The following is a 25717-nucleotide window of genomic DNA, read 5'->3' as shown; positions in this document are numbered from 1 at the left end:
CAGGGTTTGCCTCTGCAGTTTTGCAGGGCATGCTAGCCAGCCCCTAGCTTCCTTGACTGCCTTCACCCATTTCCTCAGCTTTGGGAATCTACCCAAAGGTGATGATTGCAACAGTAAAACATGAAGAACATAGTACAGTTGTGTACACTTACTATAAATGTAGATGTTGGAGTGTATTCACTGTTGCAGTCCTGGTTTCCCTCCCTCCAGCCCCTTTATTCTCTTTCTCCTTTTATTGCCATTCTTCTTTGTTGTTCTCCTTTCCTTACAAGGGACATATTTGTATTTATTTTCCACTGGTGGGGTTCTGCCACCAGAGCCTAGCCTCCTACTTTGGGGTCTCCTGACAGGTTAGGGCAAGAAAAACTGATGTAATGCTGTTGGCTTCCTTCTTTTATACCACTGATGACCTGATGTCAGTCCTCAAGTGACAGCAACCGATGCAGAAATACTAAGTCTCTGGTATTCAGGCCGGCCGAGGTCTACCCTGGCAGGGATAACCAAAATATGATGACTGCAACAGTGAAGACACTCGAACATCTACATTTATGGTAAGTGTACACAACTGTACTTTCTGTAACTGCAGTATCCCTTTACAGAAATCCTTAAACTTGCTAAACCCGGAACATACTTCTGTTCCTTGAGTAGAAAGTGAAACTCCTATCCAGTCTTAAAAAAAAACAACACGCCCCATGCACAACTTTTTATTAGAGTTGCATGGTTTGCGGTGGTGATGGTCATAGTACAATTCAGGCATACCAAAACCATGCCTGAGTTCTGATCTTCTGTTAAAGTAATTTAATTATAAAAGTGAAAGCAATGGCAAAACAGGTATTCCATTTAATAAAGCTATTCGACTAATTAATGTTTGTAACTAGCTTATTTCACCAGTAAATATATCCTGAATAACATTTCCCATTTTTTGACACAAGCAGATTGGTAGAGCAATGTTGTGATTCAAGTTCTCTGGAACATAGATACCAGGGTTGTGATTGACACATTAATAGCTAACATTCTAATGTGAAGTCATTAATATGGGATTCTGGTGCCTTGCTATGAAAATCAAGATTCCTGATCTCTGGCATTTCTATCCCCCTTGAGATGGTGTATATAAGTAGCAGTTGGGGGATACAGGGGACTTATCCCCTGTGTGTGTGTGTGTGTGTGTGTATGTATATATATATATATATATATATATATATATATATATATATATATATATATATATATATATAATTTTTTTTTTTTGCATGCAGCTGGGATTTATAGTTAAGTGAGTTCAGCATTTTGTGATTAATGTGAATCAATCACAAAAGAGTTGGAATTTTGTCAGGGGAAATAGGAAGGTAACTAGCTGTTTCTAAAAATGATGTATAAAATGCAATGGTACTGATATGAAATTTATCAGCTCACTGGTTCTGTATTCCTTATCATATTCTGCATATGCAAGGTACTTTCCCAGTGTTATTTTATTTACTTATTTATTCTTGCAATTTCAAATGTACAGTCATGCTGCTCAGCATAAATTGCAATTGTGCTGCTCCAATATTGTTACATCAGGAGATAATTTCTCCCTGATTTCCAAATTTAATTGCCAGTAATTGGTAGAAGGCAGACAATGAGGTGATGCAGTATGTGTACTAACAGCTGCAGAAATAATCTACTAGATCTAATTAGCCCATGAAATGCAACAGTTTGGATGGCATTTTTAAGTAACAATCTTCTGATCATATTATAAAATTTCACAAGAAACATCTCTGTGACTGCTATATTTCTTTGTGAAGTTTGTCTACAGTGCATGTAATGTAAGTGATGTTTCCTCAAGAATAAAATTGTACAATCTTAGAGCATTAATCTGGTTTCTGGAAAGCAGGAAGCACCCCATAAAAACTTCCACTTCCCAAGGTCCTCAAGTCATTTTGGATACTTTTTTTTTTGCATGAAAAAAGTATGAGTACGGGGGCGTGGCTAGGATGCTGAACTGATAGCTGCACTTCATTTCAGTTCTCTTACCTCAATACAATTCCTGACAGGAATTTTACAAAATAATATTTAATTTGAAGAAATATTTATTACTAACGTATTTCTAATAACTCTGAGCATCTATAAGAAAAATTTTATTGTCAGAACTTGAATAATTCCTGTCAAATTAATTACTGGAAAATCAGCACCAATATCAGCTTTACAGCATGAGTCATCTAAGGAATACAGCACAAGACTCTTCTCTCAAAAAAGACCTGCAATCTCTCATTACAAATATAGAGGAACTTACAATAAAAATCGACAAGATGGACAATAAAATAGATACTTTTAAAGAAAAGTGCTCACAACAACTGGAACAGCTTCAAGAAATGTTTACACAGCAGAAAGGACAGATATCACGTATTGAACAGTCATTAAGTGACATTGATACTAGAGTCCAAATAGAAGAACAACAAACTGAATTCTTACTTCAACAGAACACATATTTACTAGAAAAGCTTGATGATATGGAAAATCAAACAAGAAGAAATAATATTAGAATATATGGTCTACCAGAAAAATCTGAAGGGGACAATATGATAAACTTTCTTACCACCTGGATACCAGATTCAACAAAAATACCTGAAGCTCTTTCATATGGTATAGAACGTGCGCATAGATCACTAGCAGCTTCTGGAAATGCTTCTTCTCCGGGTAAGAACAAACCGAGATCTATAATTGTGAGACTTTTTCCCACACAAGATAAAGATCTTATATTAAGAAATGCTTGGGCAAATTCTCCCATCAAATACAATGATTCATTAATAAGATTTAACAATGATTATTCTACAAAGGTGGTTTCAAAAAGAAAAGAATTTCTACCAATAATAAAAACCTTGAAGAAAAAGCAACTGAAAGTCCATTTTTTATTCCCAGCAAGACTGAGAGTTTTTCTACCAAATGGAATAAAAATCTTTGTAACAGTAGATTCAGCAATAAAATACCTTAGCAACAACATCCTAGCACATGAAGAATCTATGGACTGGACAATAAGTACACCGAAAAGAAATGCTGAAGTAAATAATGGAAAACTGTTGAGCAAAATAAAAAAAAACTAAAGGACAAATAATCTTATATATGTTATATTCTGTAAAAATCTAAATAATAATATTAACAACAAAAGAAAAGTTCTTACTGTCTTCAAGTTACACTGAAACAGGTACTGTTTTCAATTATACTTTAAATGTTAAAATTAGCATAAATTTAAATGCATTTATCTCAAATCACGTCAATATACTAAGCATAATTTAAACATTACTCTATTTTTCATTATTATCCGTCTATTATTTTCATATTCTTAATCAGAGTAATCAATGCATAATAATGTTCTCAAATATTTATTTATTTATTTATTTGTATATTTATTTATTTTCTCTCTTTGTGTTTTGTTGTTTTTATTTTTCTCTTCTTTTTATAAAGTCGTCATTAACTTATAATACTTTAATCAGTATATGGTTATATTGCTTAATAGGTATAGTAATGGCTGCTATATAAATTATTATCAGTTACATCCCTGACAGCATTACTTTTTATAAGTTAAAAGTGTCCCTGTTTGGATAAACGCTAATGCTGGGTGGAAATGTGTTGCTTTTGAAATGAAGTATTTCAGTTTAGATGTATTATAAGACTACTTTAAATAATCTTAAAGGATGTTCTGCCTTTGACTCATATGCACATACTGATATAGTCCAGTGAAAGTGATATTTTGAGGCTATAAGTCAGGTGTGTTATGACTCCAGACATCCGGAGTTGAGAGATGCTTGTGAGTAGCTTAGATATCCTGTTGGCTTTTCTTTTGTAGAGAAATAAGGCATAGCATGTTTAAAATGCAAAGTTTGATAGTTGTGAACACTACTCCGCAAACTAGAGTGCGTGCATGCAAACTACATGAGTTTGTCACGAAGTAAGAAAAGGGAAAAGAAAAAAGAAAAAAACACATACCTTTTCCCGCTTGGTTCTCGAGACAATTTAACAGCCACAAACATCACTAGAAACTCGAGTTACTTATTGCTTGTCACATTTACTTGTGTACGCCATCCCCTGACTCTTTCTAATTGACGTCTAGTCAGGAAATAAGCTAGGTTCATATTTAAAGATACAGGAACCTAAATTCCTTCTAAGGAAACATAAACAACATATGAGGTTCATCTAAATATACACAGATATATATTTTTTGAAGCACTTTCAGCTTATGGCTTCTGATGTCTTCTAGCACCTTGATAGATAAGGACATATATCTGCTTGTCTTTCTGTCAGTTTAGTTTTCCAGATATTTTAGCTATCCCTTACTATGTACTTGATCTATAATAATGAATTTAAAGGTGTGCTCTTGGTTAATACAAGAATGTTTAGCTAAAGCATTATCCAACATCTGTTTCTTGATTGCGTATTGGTATTCGTATTTTGTACAGCAGAGTTTAAAGAGCAGAAATTAATCATCAGCAAATCAAATCACTGCTGCTTTTACAAATTCTCTAAAGAAACTAGTAAATGTCAAGCAACAGACAGGTTTATTTTAAGGAAAATTGCCATTTGCCACACTGGTACTCCTACAAAATACTACTAATGTCCTGCTACCAAAATATGCCCTCAGTGGACAAATGGGATGCAACAAGAAGATTAAATGTACATTTAGCAAATCAAGCATTTAAATAACAGTATAATATACTAGATAGAGAAAGTAAAAGCAATAATCATATAAACAACTATAATAAGTAACATAACAACAGAGGATTTAACCCAATGTGTCAATTATACAATATTTATATCCCATATAGGTTTGAACTTTGTCGAAACATCTGTGTTCTACACACATATTGTATTAAATCCAATTTGAGTAGAAGAGGGGAGGCTTAGCCCACACCCTAATTTATTACTAAGTTACCATGCATTATGAACATACATTGTGGCAGGTACTCAGCAAGCTATCCATCCTTAGATGGCTCATCCTGTTCCCATTTACTCATCTGAATAATGACTGCGGCTGTACTCTTCTTATTATATTACCTGGCTATGGCTTCACCCTTCTTATAATATTACCTGGCTTTTTACATTATCAAGAATGATACAATACTAGTGTATGTGGGTATATCATGTTACTGTTAGTGTAAACAAAAATGCTTGACAATGCAACCGTAATTCTCAAACCTTTCTGCAGACAAATGTATAGCATTGTCTAGCAGGTGAGAGCCTGATTGTTCCTGATCAGCAGACCTGTATTTTCATGTTCCAATATGACTACATGAAAAGACGCCAATATTAGTCTGCAAGTTTAGTAAGCAGTAAATTCATCAGGGATTAATTCGCGGGGACACATATTATAGCTAAAGCACTTGACATTTGATAAATGTATCCTCTCAGTGATGCATTCTATCTAGTCATTAACTGTAAAACAACTTTTCTGAGAAACATTGTTGTAATGCAAGTTAATTATTTGAATTAAATATTTCTATATACAGTCATAAAGCAATTACCAGGATAAATAATACTCTTGCAGTGCATGGATCACCATAGCTATCCTCTGATGTTAGAGGAAAAACAAACTTCTTAAACACCTTTTTGACGTAATAAAGGTATTACCCCATAGTTTAAATACATTTTGTCTATTTACTGCAAAGTGGGTTAGGAATTTTAACCCGTAACATTTTCATACATAATAGTTTAAATATTAGCAGCTTCCATTATTTTGATATGTTCTCCAGTATACTTTTTAAATACTATAATGAGAAGCTCCGGATGTTTAATTCTAAACTTTTATTCAGTCATAAGATTAAATTACTGGTGTTAAGTAAGCCAAAATTATATGTCCAGCACTTACTGTCAGCAGATAAACTCACTGGTTAAGTGTCAGTCTAAGCTGTAAGAGTTAATATGTGATATACATAGATGTTTGCTTTGAAAATGTGGTCAAGTGCACTGTAGTTTTATCTCTGTACTGTGTCTTTTTGATTATACAAAGTCCCTCTGAAAGTTGATAAAAGTGTTAACAACAAAACACTCAATCAAGTAACAACATTGTAAGTAGTCTCTTGGATAAGGGAGATGTCTAAATTTTGATCTTGTTGTCTCCAGCCATGGGAATTGTCTTTGAAAAGCTGAAAAATGCAATCAGAGGAACATATTTAATGTCTACTAAAGAAATATTAATATACTTGTACATTGTATTGCATTTCAGTTTATGTTAAACATGAAATATGATGTGGTTTCAGAACTATTCATGTTTTTATTCCAATATGACTTTGTAAATATTAATTTAAACACTGGTTTCGGACATGAGTAGTCTAAAACATTTACACAACAATGGTATTGTATTATAGAGTAATGTCAGTAAATAGTTTTCAACAGATGTATGCAACATACAGTTATAGATTTTAACATGATGTTTATTAATACCCTAAACTATTTTGAAATGATACTACCTTAATCTAAATATTTGTACCGTTTTGAAACCTGATTAGAAATAAGTATTATTGAATTACAATAAGATGAGTAAAGAATATATTTATATATTTTAGCTGATTAGATTATCTTAATAAATTATTCAATTATCTTTATTTAAAACTAAGAGGATAAGAGAAACTGATCCAAATATTATTTGTGAGGGTAGAAAGTTTGTTTGGTTAGATTCACTAACCAAACAAAGAGGTATATTACCTCATAGCGATAGGGAATGGTTTTTAAGGCTAAGAATTACAAGTTTGGAAGTTCTTTTTTTTTTTTATTCTATCACTTTGGTGTCACTCAGAAACATGCAAAAATCATACAAGAAAAACTTATTGAATTCTGTATCCAAGATGGAACTAAGAATAAACAATATTTACATAAACTCACACATAAAACAAACTCAAAACTAGGAAATGAAATGTTTATCCATAAATGTTAATGGTCTAAATAATAGTAATAAAAGGAGAAGCCTATTCAAGTACATAAACTTACATAAGCCACAAATAGTCTTCTTACAAGAGACACACTTATTAGCTAGAGATATAAACAACTTAAATATTAATAATTACACAGTACTAATAAACTCTCAATACAAAACAAAAAAAAGAGGAGTAGCTATACTACTTCGCAACTCAACTATAACACCTAAAATAATCACTACTCATCAAGATACATCAGGTATGTTTTGTCTAGCTTCAATAGAATTAAATAAGAGAATCTATACATTAGTAAATCTATATTGGATCCCAGTACTAGGATTAAAAACAGTTAAACAGCACTTTGAAGAGATAATTCATTTAACTAAGGGTAGCCTGATATTGGCAGGAGACTTCAACTGTATAATGAATGAAAAAGATACAGATTCTAAATCTAAAAGAATGACCTCCACATTTCCTACTACCAATAACATTCTTACTTCCATCATATATCTAATTGCATCCACCAGTTCATTCCTATCAATCAACTAAGGCCAATTACAATGAACATCTGCCTCCAGCAAATGACCGTACTACTCCTCCTAACATTTACCTACCGCATCACTTGTTACAACCACTCATTACAAAACAACTCTTCCCTCATCCATAAATCTACAGCCATTATATCTCCCACCCCTTCTTCATACTCCCTAACAATAATCCCCACCCTATTCAACACCACTGTCACTACTTATACCCTTCTTAAACCCATCAATGCCAACCCCAAATCCTTTATGACCCAAACATACATTAAAATAGTGCAAAAGATAGTGAAAACACTGCAAAAACTACAACGTGAACTATTAAATGATGGCGATATCCACCCTAACCCAGTTCCCTATGATATATATCATCCTACTAATATGCAACTACCCAAACTAACTCAAATCAATACTAGACCAGCAAATAGTCTACTCATTCTAAACCTAAATATCAGGAGCATCAACAAAAAGATACATGAGCTTCATACTCTAATCTCACAATATACTCCAGATATAATCAGTTTAACAGAAACATGGCTAAAGCCAATTACCAAAGATACAGAGATCCTACCACCTGGATACAGTATCCTTCGGCTAGACAGATCAAAGAAGAAAGGTGGAGGCATTGCTCTACTGTATAAAAATACACTATCCATAGCTAAATCCAAGTTGACTTTACCCCCTCTGGGCAAGGCAGAAATACTCTTAACCAGGCTCAAATTAGGTAACAACAAAACTATTAACATAGTTACAGGCTATATCCCCCCAGGCAATAATATCCCCATCATGGAAAATCCACTACAATGGCTATCACAAACCCTGCCACAAAAAAAATTTTATTAGGGGGATTTAATATTGACTGGTTTACTTGCTCATCCCAGGCTCCCACTAATCATATCAACCTACTTACCTTCTCTCAACTAATCAAAGAACCCACCCGAGTCGACAAAAATAGTCAAAGAGAATCACTTTTAGACTGGATTCTACTAAATAAAATACCTCCCTCATACTTAGCAGGTACCCTTCCTGACTCACTAAGTGACCATCAAACTACCTTCCTACTCAAATATAACACCCACCACCCCAAACCCCTATACTCCAAACAATAAGAAACAAAAAACACTTCAACTTACCAAACTTCTTACAAGACACACAGCTCTACAACTGGTCGCAACTGTATTACTTACCCCTTGATGAAGCTATCAAACACTTCAACTCTACCTTCCTAGAGATACTAAATAGGCATGCCCCTCCAAGAACTACCAGAATTAAATCCAAAACAGTTCCATGGTTAACAAGTGAAACAAGACAAAAAATAAAAGATAGGAATACAGCCTGGAAAGCCTGGAGGTCTAACAAAAATCCAGGAACACAGCTATCATACCAGCAATTAAGAAACCTTACTAAGAAACTAGTAATACAAGATAAAAGAAATTTCTTTATAACCCATCAAACCCAATACTCAAACAATCCAAAAAAATTCTGGGCAGGCTTAAACAGGTTACTACACCCTGGCAAAACCACTACCCCCCCCCCCCCAACAACAGGTTTAACAAAAGAAAACATAGCTGAATCATTTAACTCATTCTTTACTGAAACTGTACTTGCTCTTGCCCAAAATTAAACCTATACAAATACTACTAGTACCTCCCCCAAACCAAACAACAGCCCCACATTTAAGCTACAACCCACCTCGACCTCCTATATAAGAAAACTACTATCCCAACTAAAACCAACAACAATAGCAGCAGATTCCCTCCCCAATGAATTCTTAAAACTAGCAGCAAATGAAATAGCTAAACCAGTCTCAATCCTAATTAACCGATCCATATCAGAAGGTTTAGTACCCTTGATCTGGAAAACTGCCTATATTATACCCCTACACAAAGGGGGAAATTCTTATGACATATCTAACTACATACCAATAGCAATACTATCCCCACTTGCTAAAATATTAGAAAAATGTATCCACCATCAATTAATGACACATCTCACAGATCAAGGGTTCCTATCTCATACACAACATGGGTTTCGGCCAGGACATAGCAGCACTACTGCCCTACTAGTATTCACAGATACCATTAATCACAACAAGAATAATGGTAAACTTTCTTCAGCCCTCTTCCTTGACCTATCAAAGGCATTTGATATGGTTAACCATGAAAAATTAATCTCCCATCTTGTAAACTTAGGCCTTGATAACTTATCAGTCTCCTGGTTTAGAGACTACCTTAACAATAGACAACAGGCAGTACTATGGAATAATAACTTATCTCCACTCTTACCTGTTACACTCGGAGTTCCTCAGGGATCTATACTAGGCCCCTTGCTATTCTCAATTTTTACAAATAATCTCCACTCAGCTACAAAAATTTCAACCCTTATACAATATGCAGACGATTCAACTATAATATCTAATGCCCCTACTTTACTAGACCTCCACAAAAATACCCAGGATAACTTTCACTCAGTGGAAACATGGCTCACTGAGAATGGCTTAATCCTCAACCCCAAAAAAACCAAGCTTCTTCTATTCTATCCCTCAACTACAACTGCCCCCACATGCACCTTTACTATCCACTCTAATAACGGTACCCCCATATCACCTGATACCCAGACTAAACTACTTGGCATTACTATTGATAATAAGCTCAAGTTTGGTGTACATATTAATCTGGCCATTAAAAATGCTAACAAGAAGCTAGGCAGCCTCTACAAGCACAAAGCATTCCTGACCCATAATGCTAGAACTACAATTGCACGTTCACACCTTCTCTCAACACTACTGTATGCCTCACCCATCCTGATTAACTTATCCAAAACAGAAATCAATAAAATAACAACCTGCTACAATCAGATAGCCAAATTTGCCAACAACAGCTGATATGGAACTCATCACTGCCGAAACCTAAAGCAATTGGGTTGGATGGAACTACCTAACTTACTTATCTATAGTCATCTAGTTACTACTCACAAGATACTCTATCAACAAAATATATCTTCTTCACTGGGTAACATTATCCAACAATATTCATGTTCCAGGCAACTCCGCTCAACTGATAAACTACAGTTAGCTATTACTAAATCCAACAACCATGCAGGAGATTCCCTTTACTCCTCTTATGTGGCCAAAATCTGGAACTCCGTACCCACATCCTATCCCTGATAACCTCACTGCCTAAATTTAACAAAACTATCCGCAACTTCCTCAGTAACAAATGGTTATGTCCATGCTCTACTCCAGACTAATACCAGCACCACTTCAGTACTATGGTAACTATTGTCCTAAACTAGAGTCATATCTGTTACTTGCATATAAACATGTACCATATCAAAGTTATGATAATATTCATATAACAATGTTACTATTAACAATATAATACTGTTTAATGACTATTGCAACTGTATCCGTCTAGTGTCTGCAGCCCATACCTATATGTGTCAATAACTAGATACCCTACTGGATCTAGTTGAAATATGTATCTGTCAGTAACTTTAATCTATAAATGTCTGCAATTTATACCTGTAAGTGTCATTAACTAGATACCTTAAAGGATCTAGGCAAAATATGTACCCAAGTTTGTCTGTATGTTCTGTTTAATTGTCTCTTTGGAGCTTTTCTCCCCAGGCCTCCACTGAAAATGGACATATACCCAGCTGGACTATCCCGGTCAACAAATGTAAAATAAAACAAAAATAAATAAATAAATAAAACAACCTATCTCTAAAGGACTATCAAAATTTATAGATACATTGTATTTAAAAGATATAAATGAATTTGCAGAACCAGACTCACTAACCTTCACATTTTATTCTCATAGATATAAAACTAACTCTAGAATTGATAGAATATATGTTGCCAATGACCTAATAACAAAAATTGACAAAGTCAAAATTATAAATTGTCCCTTATCTGATCATAATGTCATAGTCTTTGAGATAGAGCTTACACCATTTTATTCAAATCCCATTACTAGTATACCTTCCTATATCACAAAATTGACAGATTTCAAAGACTTTTATGAAGAAACAATCAAAAACATTCTAGAAATAAATTACACAGAAGATATTTCAGAAATATATGTCTGGGATTCATTAAAAGCAGTTACATATGGGAAAATATTATCCTGGTACATAAATAAAAGGAAGTTATGGAATAAAGGTATGCTAGACTTACAAAACAAAGCAGATAAATTGAAACTGGAAATACAAAAGGGTAATGCTACTCAAGTTCAAGAACTTACACAAATCAATAAGAAGTATACAGAACTGTAACATCATAAGATTATGATTAACTTAGAAAAGATAAAAATAAACTCATACTCTACTAATTCAGCACACTTGAGACACTTAACTAATAGAAAAAAAAATTAAATCTAAGCAAATAAAAGAAATATTTATTCCTAATACTAACAAAAGAGTTACGGAACTAAATGATATTTTAGAAGCATTCAGACTCCAATTTAACATTGATAATTCCATAAACACTCAAGATACACCTACTAAGGATATAAAAAAATACTTAGAAAATAATATTCATATTAAATTAACACAAGAACAAATAGACATTATAAGCAAACCAATCAATATGACAGAATTAAAATCACAAATTAAAAAGCTCAAGACAAATAAAGCACCTGGCCCAGACAATATGCTACCAGAAATGTATAAATTAATACCCAATCAAGCCATATCCTTATTATTAAAAGTATATGATATAGCCAAGAAAGATTTGAATATACCACCCTCTTGGAAATATTCATTGATATCCCCAATTTTCAAACCAGATATAGATGAAAAGCAGTGTTCCTCATATAGGCCAATATCATTACGCAATATAGACTATAAGATGTTTATGGCTATATATGCAGATAGGATCAAACACTTTCTTCCTTTCTTAATTCACAAAGATTAAACAGGTTTTATTAAAGGAAGAAATACTTCAGATAATATTAAAAGAATACTAACATTAATAGATTATAGCAAACATAAAGTCCTAGATTTAAATGTAATCTCATTAGATATTAATAAAGCTTTTGATTTGGTTAACTGGAACTTTCTTTCACTAGTTTTAAAAGAATATAACTTTCCTTCTAATTTTAATAATCTTATCCAAATACTATATGAAAAATCTACTGCATATGTTAAACTAGGATCGCATAGATCAGGCCCTATAACAATCAAAAAGGGAACTAAACAAGGTTGTCCTTTATCACCATTGTTATTTGCATTACTCATAGAACCCTTTGCAAATCAAATCAGATCAAACAGTAACATAAAGGGCATTTGTATTAATAAAATGTTAAACCTTAAAATCCAACTCTTTTCTGATGACATACTATTAACTCTCTCAGATGCAAATGAGTCTTTGAATGCTCTATTTAACTCCATGAATACATTTCAAAATATTTCAGGCTTAAAATTTAATGAAAACAAAACTAAAATGATGCCCTGTAATTGTAAAAAAAAATAATATAAACAAAAGATTTTCCAAATATATAGTAATAGAAAGTAAATTATTATATCTGGGAATAAATCTACTCAATGAATTAACAGATTCTCTAATATTTAACTATAATAAAATACTAGACAAAATAGAACAAACAATTGGTTACTGGAATAAATATATCTTTTCAACAGCAGACAGATTATATCTTATTAAAATAATCATATTTCCCAAAATATTATACTTAATACAAAATTTTGCATTGCCACGTCCCAAATATATTATTCAAAGATACAATAAACTAATTTTAAATTTTCTATGGTTTCCAAATAAACCCCGTATAGCCTTAAATAAACATTTACCAGATTGGGAAGACGATGGAATTAATTTACCAGATATTGATTTATATATTACCTCATCTGTTATTAAAAACATAACACTATGGTTAAATAATTCATACACACCTATATGGAAACAAGCCCATGAGCATATTTACATAGAAATCAATTATAATCACATACAAGACAACTTAACAGTAATATCATCACCCCTTATATGGATGTTAAAAGATTATTTTTTAGGGAAAAGGAATAATATTAATAAATTGCCATCAAACTATATAAGCTCTACACTTTCAGTGTTCAAAACATATATAAACAAAATACCAAATATTAATTCTTGGATTTTTCTTATTTTCCCTATAGCTTTTACACCAAATATTCTAGATACATTCCAAATATCTAAAATAAATATACTTAAAGAAGAAACATTACTCTTTTGGCATCAACTTATAGAGAAAGGGAAATTCTAACAAATGAACAGATAATTTATAACTATAATATAAATAAAGACAATTGGTTGTTTTTACAAAATCTAAGGCATTTTCTTATAAATAAAATAGAACAAATGCAACCTTCAGTTAGACATGAAGCTCCAAAACTCATTGAATACCTTATTCTTATCACAAAACAGCCTTATCAGGGTACAGGTTATTTGTCTAATATCTATAAAATTGTTAAAAAAACAAAAAACTATCATGAAAAATCATACTGGGATTATTATACTTTAATAAACAACCATCCTCCAATTGAAGAAAAAAAAAGTAATATTCTAAAATCTTCCAAATTTTCTACATTATCAAAATACTGGCAATTATTCACTTGGAGATATCTACACAGAAGTTTCTATACACCACATGGGTTAACCAAAATGTATTCTACTGAAGATCAATGTTGGAGATGCCATACCAAGATAAAAGCAGATTGGCACCATGTTTTTTATTATTGTATATGTCTCAATATGTACTGGAAATCCATTAACTATTTTTTTCAGACTGTTTATAATGATAATTTTCAATTAACAAAGTCTTTAATTTTATTCAACTCTCCTATTCCAAACTGTGTACCAAAAAAGACACTAAAATCCTATGGTCACTATTGGCAAGTTCATGTAAAATCATAACTATACACTGGAAAAATGAGGCTTCTCCTATGTTCAGTTGCTCACATGGAAATATTAACAGTGAAGAACAGAACTAAAAGATCTACTTCTTACTATTACTCTTGGATGAAAGTACTGGAAATACTCGAAAAGATTGAAGAAGACATATAATCTTATGTTTCTAACTTTATATAATATAGAATTTCAATGTTATTTGCATAGACACCAATGTAAATAGTTATATAATGGTTTGAAGTTAGTAATGTTTTAGAATTGTAAATATGTTATTTATCTTTATTTCATGTAATGTTTCTTAAGACATCTTATTTGAAATAATAAAAAATATTTAGTAAAAAAAAAGTATGAGTACCTAGTTCAGACTCCCAAGAGAGCATGTCTATTGCACTGGAAAATTCTAAAGATACCCAAATAACTGGTGAGATTTTTTTTTCTCATTTGGTCTCACTGGCTTTTGTATATATTGTAAATAGTTACAATTTTATTTCTTCTTTAAAATGATGATTCATCATATACCTGTATTATATTATGTTTTAAAGTTTATCTTTTTGTAATCTTTGCTTTCTTCTTTTAAAATATTAGTAATTTTTTTCAGAAAAAAAGAGATTTTTTTCTCATTGCTATATCTCTGTTAAAATACAAACAAGTAAGCATATATAATGTACTTTAACAGTGCATTCATTTTGATGAACTGAGTAATAACATGTTTTCTAGCAAAAAAGTAGAGAAGATCTCTTTTCAAGTATATACAGGAGCAGGTGTTTGTAGGGAAGGGAATAAATCTGGAGAGTTTAGTTATTTTAAACTTTATGAACTACGTTGTAGGGTACTTTGATCCAACTGCAAGTGTGCCAGGTTGCCAAGTTGTATTATATTAATTTCAAAACATGCAATTGATTCTACCTGTTTTTTTAAATATGTCAAGAATCAATTTCATTTTATACTGATTATCATTTAGAAGGTGGATTAGTTAAAGCTTGTTGTGCAAGGGTTCAACATATCACTATGAAATACACGTTAGAAATGAAGAATAAAAATTTGTAAAAGGAACTAGTTGCACTGATAGACTGGAAACTTACAGTTTATGCAGCTGAGGACAGACAAAGATAATGTTTAAACTTTTTAAGTCCCAGAACAGCTTATCACAAATGTATTGGTTGTAAAAACTCAGGTTTGCATGAATTTTTTGTGAATTACTGACATATTGGAAATGTAGGATACACAACTGGATCTAGGCTGTGTAGCTCAGGAAAATATTTAAAACTTTTATGAATTCAGGCGGGAAAGGATGTGTCAAGACTGATAGAGTTCAGAGGATAGTAAGATCTTCAGCAGAATATTTAAGGTAGCAACCTGTAACAATCACATTTTGTAACATTAAATCAAGAGAGCAACTTTTGCCTGCTGCTTTTAAGAAGAAATGTATCCTACCAGATAATGGCAGTATTTTTTATCTCTGTCAATATTCCTTTTTGAGATGGTTGGAGCTGACATGCAGTTCTTAGTCATAAGAAAGACTTGTGAGCTAGGAGTAATACATTTGCTTTCATTTATTCTTTTAAACTGAATGTAATGTTGAATGGATTTGTTTTGATATCAATGGATTCTAAATGTTCATTTAAATCCATGTAAAAAAACATGGTGTTAGAGTGGTAATAACCCACAACAATGTAATTATTTTTTTTGCCTGGATTGTTACGTAGGGAGGAGTCTGGTTACTACAGGTTAAATATGATGATGGGACAGACTATTCTTAAATATAGTGCACAGTTGTCTGATCTGGTCATGACTGCTGCTTTAACTTCCACATCTTTAAGTGCACAAAAGAAGTCCTTTGGGGTGATTTTGTCAATAGTTTTATGGTTACAGGAGGGAAATGACAAGTAGAGTTTGACACTTGTAGCAAAAATGGATAAATAATCCTTTCTCCATTTACCCTCAACCAAGAAAATGAGCTGTTAAGAAAATGAAATACAGTTAACTGTGTCCTGTAATTTTACAATATATAACGTGCACTTCAATGTTTCTTTTTTAACTAGTTTCCCGAGGAATAGCAAAGCCTGCTTTAAAACTTGTATTAATTTGTAATAACATTTTGGTTCAGATTTGAAATATTGTAGTATTATTTCAGGATTTCCATACATGATTATAGAATACCTCAGAAATGTTAGCAAGGGTGATGTTAAAATGCGATGACATGACATGTTAGCAGTGTGACCATGCTGTATTTGTTTTGCATTCTATGTGAGGAAAATTTGATTTAGAAAAGTAAGTAGTGGGCTTGTTAAAAATAACATCTTAATCTGAAATAGATTTGGCATTTCTCTATTCAGGTACAGAAAAAGAACTTATTACATAAACAACTTTGTATAGGTTCTTTCATTGCTATTTCAATGCCATCTTTATTCTTTTCATGGTTGCATAGGAACTGGAACCTTTTCTAGAAACTAATGGGTATAACATAGAGAAGCAGTCCTGGACAGGGCACCAGTACATCATAAGGCAAACACACACACACACACACACACACACACACACACACACACACACACACACACACACACACACACACACACACACATAAAACTTTACACACACATGCACCAAACCAGATGTTCTTCGTGTTTCACTGTTGCAGTCATTACATTTGGGTTATCTGCCTGCTGGTAGCCGTCAGCCAGCCTGAATATCAAAGTCTTGGACTCCTGCGTCAGATGCTGTCTCTTCTTCCATGATGTCAGGTCATCAGGGGTATAAAACATGCAGCCGACACCACTACATCAGTCTTTCTTGCCACGTGGTGCCCGAAGCAGAAGCAGTTCACAAGTGCCAGTCGGCCAACTCCTGAAATTTTCGTTTTCGAGTTTCAGAACGGAAGTCTTCAAAAAATCTAAGTACTCCATTGGGGATCCTTTTTCTTGCTCTTAACCGATGTCAGTAAAATTTACCAATTGTATTACCTGTGGAAAGCAAATATCTCATAAAGATTTTCATTCATACTGCAGTCCTTGCTTAGGCCCAGACCACAATATCCCTCATTGTAAGTTTTGTGCCTTATTCAACCCACAGACTATTCGTTGTTGCTTTTTTTTTCCAGCAAATTATTTTGGTACTTGGTTTAACTATCCAGAAATAGCTTTGGTAAGTCATCCGACTACCGACATTCTGAAAAAACGTAAAGATAAAGACAGAGACAGACCGCATAGGTCCAAAGCTGCCAACGACACTTCCATTAAGCTAGTCGCCAGTTCGCTGGTACTCAGTGAGGAGCTTTCACAGCCCCTGATACCCGCTACTTCAGATTCGCAGGCCTCTACTGAGACCCATTCGGAGTCCGGTACACTGCGAAATGCTTCTTCGACTATGGAACCTGCAGATGTCTCTACCTTGGATGGGTCCAGAGCCGCTGTGCAGGCACCGGCTTCTGAGAGTGTATTCAGGTCTACTGACTTGCATTTCAAACCGATGCCATCTTCTTCTTCAAGGCCTAAAACTCGACTCACGCCTAGAAAACCGACGTCCAAACTGCATGGTCAGGCCCATATGCCTAAAAAACAAATGATAAGAATGGCTGAAGACCTTATTACTTTAATCGGGGGAAGCCAGCCTTCTCCCTCGAAGAGACCTAGAACTGATTTTCCTTCTGATTCTTCTGATCAGGATTCTGAAATTTCTGTTTCTTCTGATTTCCAGGATTTGCCCTTATCTACCTATGAGGATTCTGATGTAGAGGATTCCATTCTCTCTGCTTCCTCTCCAGAAGATTTATCTTTTGGTGAAACCTTGCCCACTCTTAGGGAGCATTTCCATTGGGAAAGGCAGGATTACTCTGACTCCAAAAGAGGCTTAGGAAATTCTTACTCCTCCCTCAACACAGGTCTTTAGCTATCCCTTCTGTCCTGGACATTGTAGATGATGCCTACTTGGAATCTAGCCTGGCCCCAGACACTTTACCTCCAGCTCCCAGGAAGCCTGACAGGTATTACAGAGTACCTGACTCTCACAAGTTCCTCTTCAAGAATCCTACTGAGGTCCCAGAGACCATTTCCCAAAGACCTAAAGGCATTAAGGCTACTACTGCCAAAAACCCTACCCCCTCTGATAGAGATTCCAGTGCCTTGGACAGATGGGGTAAGAAGGTATACTCTTCTGCTACTTTGGCCATTAGGGCATTGAACTGCCTGTTTCATATGTTAAAGTATCAGCAGCATATTATAGGACTACTTAAACAGAAAATTATGTTGATTCCTGACTGTGCTGAAAATAAAGAATTACAGGATTTAATGCATTCTGCTGAACAAGTTGCTAAACATACTTTGCAATGTGGTTTTGACTCTTTAGAAGCATCTTGCAGGGCTGCTGTCACTGGGTCTGTACTTAGAAGGCATGCTCGGCTTAAGAGCAAAATTTGCCAGATTATGTTAAAGCTAAATTACTGGATGCTCCCTTAAACCAAGACCGCCTGTTTGGCAACAAAGCAGAAGAAGTCCTTAAAAAGATGGAGGAAAAAGCGAAATCTATGCAAACTGTTAAAGATTTCCTGCAAGTACAGCCTCCTAGATTTAGCAGGCATTGGCCTTCTATGAAATGGTCCTTTCCTGTCTCTCCCAGGCCTTCTCAGTCCAAATGCAGGAATAGCAGACCACCTAGGCTACAGTCTTAAGGTACTCACAGGCCTAAGCAGTGGGGGGCTCCCACTTCCAAAGCTGGAAGTAGTAAGACACCCCCCTATGGAAAAATGCACAATGACTTAACCTTAAACCTTCCAGGCCCTGCTCAACTGCCTGCTCCTTTAGGGGGAAAGATCACCCTGCATGCAAAAAGCTGGGAACTCATTACCCAGGACAAATGGATTTTAAATATAGTTTTCCAAGGATACAGATTCACTTCCACACCTTACCAACCCCAAACGGTTGGCCAGACCTACCCCCAAATCAGTGGACAGAGGCTCAACAGCAGGTTCTCTCTCTCTTCCAAGTATCAGGGCTATTCAACCTGTCCCAGCAGAAGAAAGGGGACAAGGTTTTTACTCAAGACTTTTACTGGTACCCAGAAAAGACAGCTCCTGGCGTCCTATCCTGTACCTCTCTATTTTAAACACCTTTTTGGTAATCCCAAAATTCAAAATGCTAACACTTCAACAGCTGCTTCCTATGCTACGCAAAGATGCCTGGCTGGCAACCTTAGACTTAAAGGAAGCTTACCTGCACATTCCAATAAGGGAATCTTGCAGGAATTACCTGCGCTTCAGAGCAGGCTCCATGCACTATCAGTTCTCTGCATTTCCCTTTGGCTTATCTACTGCGCCCAGGGTATTCACAAAGTGTCTAGCTCCAGTCATTGCATTTTGCAGGCAAAGAAATATTCAAATATACCCATACCTGTACGGTTGTCTAATTCAGGCAGAAAGGCAGGACATGCTACTAAAACATCTGGCATTTGTAAAGAAACTTCTAACCTCACTGGAGTACACCATAAACGAAAAGAAATCTCATCTAGTACCCTCCCAACAAATTGTATTCCTGGGAGCAAGCTTGAACACAACTTCCCAGATGGCTTACCTCAGGCCGGAGAAGCAACTTTGTTTGACAGCCTACTTCAAACTACTGGCAACAAAGACCCAGCTATCTGCAAGGAAAATCCTGCAAGCCCTGGGGTTCATGGTCTCTTGCATTCTACTAATTCTATATGCAAGACCGCATATGAGGAAACTACAATGGTATCGAAAAAGCCTATGGTGTCAACATTATCAGGACCTAGAATCAATGATTCCTATCATTCCTTGCATAAAGACAGAGTTCCTTTGGTGGGCAGAGGCCTACTACCACAACAAGGGGCTCCCATTCACTCTGCCCCCTGCCGCCCAAACCCTAACAACAGACTCATCAGACTATGCATGGGGGGCTCACTTGGCAGGGCAGTGCATTCAGGGCAAATGGAACCCAAGTCAGATGCACCTGCATATCAATCAAAAAGAAATGTTAGCTGTACAGAATTCCCTGACAGCCTTCAAGGACCACATTCTTCCAGGACAATCATTGGTAAAGACAAACAACACCACTGTTATGTGGTACATAAACAAGCAGGGGGGAACCCACTTGTACCCTCTCTGCAGACTAGCCATGGCTCTGTGGAACGCAACCTTGAGCTACCAAGTGCACCTACAAGCTCATTTCCTGCCAGGCAATCTAAATTTACTGGCAGACGACCTAAGCAGAAATCTCATGAACCCACACGAGTGGAAACTGGAACCAAAGATATTCAACCTTTTGAGAAACAAATGGGGGAATCCAGAGATAGACCTGTTTGCCTCCCCTCAGAACTACCAATTGGACAAATTCTGCACAAGGACTTCCCACAGTCAAGCTTGGAAAGTGGATGCCCTGTCCTTCACCTGGGAAAGCCTCTCAGTTTATGCCTTTCCCCCTCTGCCTCTCCTCTCAAAAGTTCTGCTAAAGATCAAACAGGACAAACCAAGGACAATACTGATTGCACCAGACTGGCCACACCAACACCGGTACCCACTGTTGCGCAGTATGTCACTGCTGGAACCATGGAACCTGCCTCAGACCTCTTCCCTGCTTTCCCAGCAGGAGGACCAGATTCTGCACCCTCCACTTCAAACCCTGAACCTTGCAGCCTGGCTAATTCCTTGAGCTCTCCAATAACATCCCTCAGTAAGCAGGTGCTAGATGTCATTCTGGAGGCAAGGAGGCCTAGTACTTGAAAATCCTATGCTGAAAAGTGGAAAAGATACTGTTCCTGGAGCCAGATTCAGGGGATGGGCACAGCGGTGCCCAGCATACTGCATATTCTTCAGTACTTAACAGAGATGCTCCACAAGGGCCTTTCCTTCTCGTCAATTAAAATTCATGCCTCTACCATTTCAGCTCATTATAATACTAAACCACCCCTCTTCTCTCACCCCCTGCTAAAGCAATTCCTCAGAGGGGCCAAAAATTTAAGACCACCCAGGAGAGCCCCTACTCCAGCCTGGGACCTTAACTTTGTATTGGAAAAGCTCACTCTACCTCCTTTTGAGCCAGCTGCAACTGCAGAGTTGAAATTCCTTTCTTGGAAAACAGCCTTCCTTCTAGCCATCACTTCAGCAAGAAGAGTGCCTGAATTACAGGTCCTCATGGCAGTGGAGCCATTCATCATCTTCCATGCAGACAGGGTGTCCCTCAGGATCAATCCTTCCTTTATGCCCAAGGTGGTGTCTAGTGTTGCCCTTAATCAGTCCATTCATTTGCCTACTTTTTTCCCAAATCCATAAAACAAAGGAGAACGAATACTGCACTCTTTGGACATGCACAGGCAACTTAGATTTTATTTGGACAGGACTAAGCCTCTCAGAAAATCTGAACAGCTGCTAGTTGGCTTTGCTGCAGGGGCAGAGGGGAAGGCCATTTCAAAGCAAACCATTTCTAAGTGGATAGCCCATTGCATTCATTTCTGGAAAACCTACCCCACAGGGGATAAGATCACATTCCACCAGGGCTGCATCTACCTCTACAGCCTTTCTCAGAAGTGACCCTACCAGGGATATCCTAGAAGCTGCTACCTGGAGCTCTGTACATACCTTCACCAAGCATTTCCACATGCCTATTTTTTTTATTTTTTTTCTAAATCCAGAGCTGGTTTTGCCACTGCAGTTTTGCAGGGCTTAATATCTGGTCCTAATGCTCTAACTTCCTCCTCCCTTCCTTAGCTTTGGGAATCAACCCAAATGTAATGACTGCAACAGTGAAACACAAAGAACATAGTACAGTTGTGTACACTTACCATAAATGTAGATGTTCGAGTGTATTCACTGTTGCAGTCCTGGTTACCCTCCCTCCAGCCCCCTGACTTCTCTTGGCTATACTTTTCTTCTTGTTTAAGTGTATTTCAGCTTTCTGATGTATTTGCTTTTTGTTGGCGGTGTAACCTAACATATAATTGCTTTCCATTATGGGGGCACCTGATATCTGGGGCAAGAAAAACTGATGTAATGATGTCGGCAGCATGTTTTATACCCCTGACGACTTGACGTCATGGAAGAAGAGACAGCATCCGATGCAGGAATCCAAGACTTTGATATTCCGGCCGGCTGAGGGCTACCTGCAGGCAGATAACCCAAATGTAATGACTGCAACAGTGAATACACTTGAACATCTACATTTATGGTAAGTTTACACAACTGTACTTTCAGCTGTTTGCATGTCTTTAGGGGTGTGAGGAAACTGGATCACCTGTTAAAAAGTTATGTTTACAAAAGGATGACATATAAACTCCACAGAGAAGGCACCCAAGCCACAAACTAAACTGGAGAATCAAACACTGAGGCAGAAATGCTAACCACCATGCTGAGAAATTCTAGTACTAGCTTTATATTGGCTGCTGTATAATACCTACAACCCCAAATTTATGTCTGGTATTTTAGATGCAGCAAACCATTATTCAATTATGCCATGCTGTCTCAAATTATTGCCATTTAAATAGTTGTGCTTGAAAATATTTTAGCAGTCTGCATGAAATATCAAAGTTAGAAATGAACATTTTGAAGTAGTTACCATTAGTCTGTGCACTTAATCCCAATATGAGTATCTTTTATTCTGTAGATTTCTGTATATTAGCTCATGATTGCTCATTTGAGTTTCATCAGTACTCGGTATTTAGACTGTTTGTTACATCATCATTATTTCAACAGTTTTCCAGAAGAGTGTCTAGTCACTATTGGAACAGCTAAGTGTTTAAACATATGGACTTTGCAGAAGCATGTACTCTTTTTGATATTGCAGTCAGTGCTGCCCATGCACCAAGTTTTAGTGACCTCATTTAATGCTTGCGTGAAATTTAAGGGCCTGGGAGGATTGCTTCCCACAGTAAAATGACATGGTATTTGATAAAATGGTTTCTGATAGGCTATCAAGCAACATTACAGGACTACAATTGTATGTAATATAGGGAAAATAAGCCTCAAGCATAGTATTTTAGGTGCACTATCACGTCCACTCTGTCTAGGGTATATTTTAAAAATTTACTGGAAAAAAGATGTTTTGAAACATGTGCTGAATTCAGTAATTCACTCAAAGGCAAACAATGGATCTTAGCATTATACAGCTCATCCAGCTTCTGAATTTCCAGATATTAAAAATTCTGCATCTGATCCCTTTTTATACTTTCATTAATTCATTCAAAATATCTTTATTCCTTTTTTTTTTAAGAACTCCATTTTGTTTTGTCTTCAGGTGATACACTGCAGTGGCTATCTCAAGATCCGACAGTATGTGCTGGATTTGACTATCTATGATTCTTGTTACCAAATCGTTGGTCTAGTGGCTGTAGGACAGTCCCTGCCTCCCAGTGCCATTACAGAGATTAAGCTTCACAGCAACATGTTTATGTTCCGAGCAAGTCTAGATCTGAAGTTGATATTTTTGGATTCTAGGTAAGCCAAAAAATATAACTACTTCTTTATGACATGTTTCATCTTATCAATAGTAAGTTTCATAAATCATTTAGACCCATCACAGGTTTCATAAAACATAAGTTCACAAATAGAATCTGAAAAAAAATGAATCAATATGGCTGATACAGGTTACACTATCAATTTAGAGGTATGAACATAAAAAGGTAATATCAAAACAAAAACTGGTTGGCAGAATATGCATTAAAGGAGTTTTAAACTGCACACTTCTAATGTTTAAAATTGCTTCTCAGACTTTAAAAGCACTGCTTCTGTATAAAACAATGTATGAAAAGGTACCATATCACATATTATATACTGGTCATATTCACATAGTTGTATTAGCAGATTTTGGGAAACAGTAACAGCCTTCCTAAATTCAATGAAGGCATGGTATATAGGATAGTAGGAGGTGAGTAACACCACTGAACCCCTACACTGACATTTTGGGAGAATGGGATTTAAGCAAGTTCAATAAAGTAGAGATTCAGTCAATTTCATTTTATTTAGTTCTGTATACTCACACACTGCAACTGTATTTCTTCTAAGATTATGGAAAATTGAGACAATAGAATTTTCTCCTACCCATAAGGATGAGCAGTCTTATAGTTAGTATATTTACAAAGGGGAATTTCCCCCCAAAAAACACATATATTTTTAAGGTGTCAAATTGATGGTGGTCGTATTGTCTGCTGCAATGTCTGTGAATTTGATGAAAGGCCATGAGTTCAAATTTTTCCCCAGTTATGACTCAGAAAACAAGTATAGGAGTCCTCCAGGCAGCTCAAAGTCTTTATTAAAAACCATAGCTCCATCTTTAGATTCAGAATATCCTGTGCTGAAAATTTTTACTTGTGTGACAAACTGCTTTATAAGGTTTAAAATACCAGTCTGAGAAAGAGAAATAGAACAATAGTTTATTTATTTGTTGATATTTGTTTACTAGAAAAGTCAGACTGAATACTTTCACTTCTATTCAGTGAAGGCTGGGGGAAAAACTCCACAAATAAAAGAACAGAAAATACATTTACGTAGGTGAAAATTGATATCATCTAAACACATGGATTAATGCAAATATCGATGCACATATGACATGTAGAATAATACACATATGGTATCATTAAAACAAGGAAAAATACAATATGATATAGCACTGGAACATGCCGATGTTGTAAGTCTGAGAGTTTATTATTCACTCATAAAGCAAATGTCAGAGTAGAACAATCAAACAGTGAATAAGGAGGAGAGGAAAGGAAGAGAGAGTAAAAAATAAATATTTTGTCTAGGTAATAAGTGGAGTAGATATGGGAAATAGGAGTAAAGGGAAATAACAGTAAGAGAAAGAAGCGACTGGGTGGCCATAGGCATTAGAGGAGAATGAGCTGAAAGCTTTACCCAGGAGAGCAGCATATGTGCATAAACAGCAGTCTGAGAGGAATTCTTTCAGGTGCAGCTTAAATAAGTGAATGTTGTGTTTTTCCCTGAATGGTGCAGGGATTGAATTCCAGACTTTTGCTGCACAGTGTACAGAGTACAGACTTTGACCACAGTTTTTGTAACACTTATACATGTCAAGTAGACTTTTGTCAAAACACTGAAGGTGATAGTTTGGGAAGTATTTATCTATCTATCTATCTTTTTATCTATCTATCTATCTATCTATCTATCTATCTATCTATCTATCTATCTTTTTATCTATCTATAGATCAATCTATCTATCTATCTATCTATCTATCTATCTATCTATCTATCTATCTATCTATCTATCTATCTATCTATCTATCTATCTATCTATCTATCTATCTATCTATCTATCTATCTATCTATCTATCTTTCTATCTATCTATCTATCTATCTATCTATCTATCTATCTATCTATCTATCTATCTGTCTGTCTGTCTATCTATCTATCTATCTATCTATCTATCTATCTATCTAT

General features: G+C 35.5%; 1 protein-coding gene across 1 annotated transcript in view; it reads left to right on the top strand.

Annotated features, from left to right (window-relative positions):
• Positions 1-25717, top strand: part of SIM2 (SIM bHLH transcription factor 2) — a 1026265-nt gene that overhangs the window by 691927 nt on the left and 308621 nt on the right. Inside the window, exon 6 of the mRNA XM_044073136.1 lies at positions 23561-23760. Within this exon, the coding sequence (XP_043929071.1) occupies positions 23561-23760 (200 nt within the window). The remainder of the gene's footprint in view (positions 1-23560; positions 23761-25717) is intronic.

This window comes from Protopterus annectens, chromosome 5.part1, assembly GCF_019279795.1.
Source record: "Protopterus annectens isolate FY-2018-M chromosome 5.part1, PAN1.0, whole genome shotgun sequence".
Lineage (NCBI taxonomy): Eukaryota > Metazoa > Chordata > Ceratodontiformes > Protopteridae > Protopterus > Protopterus annectens.
This window is presented reverse-complemented; position numbering and strand designations above follow the sequence as displayed.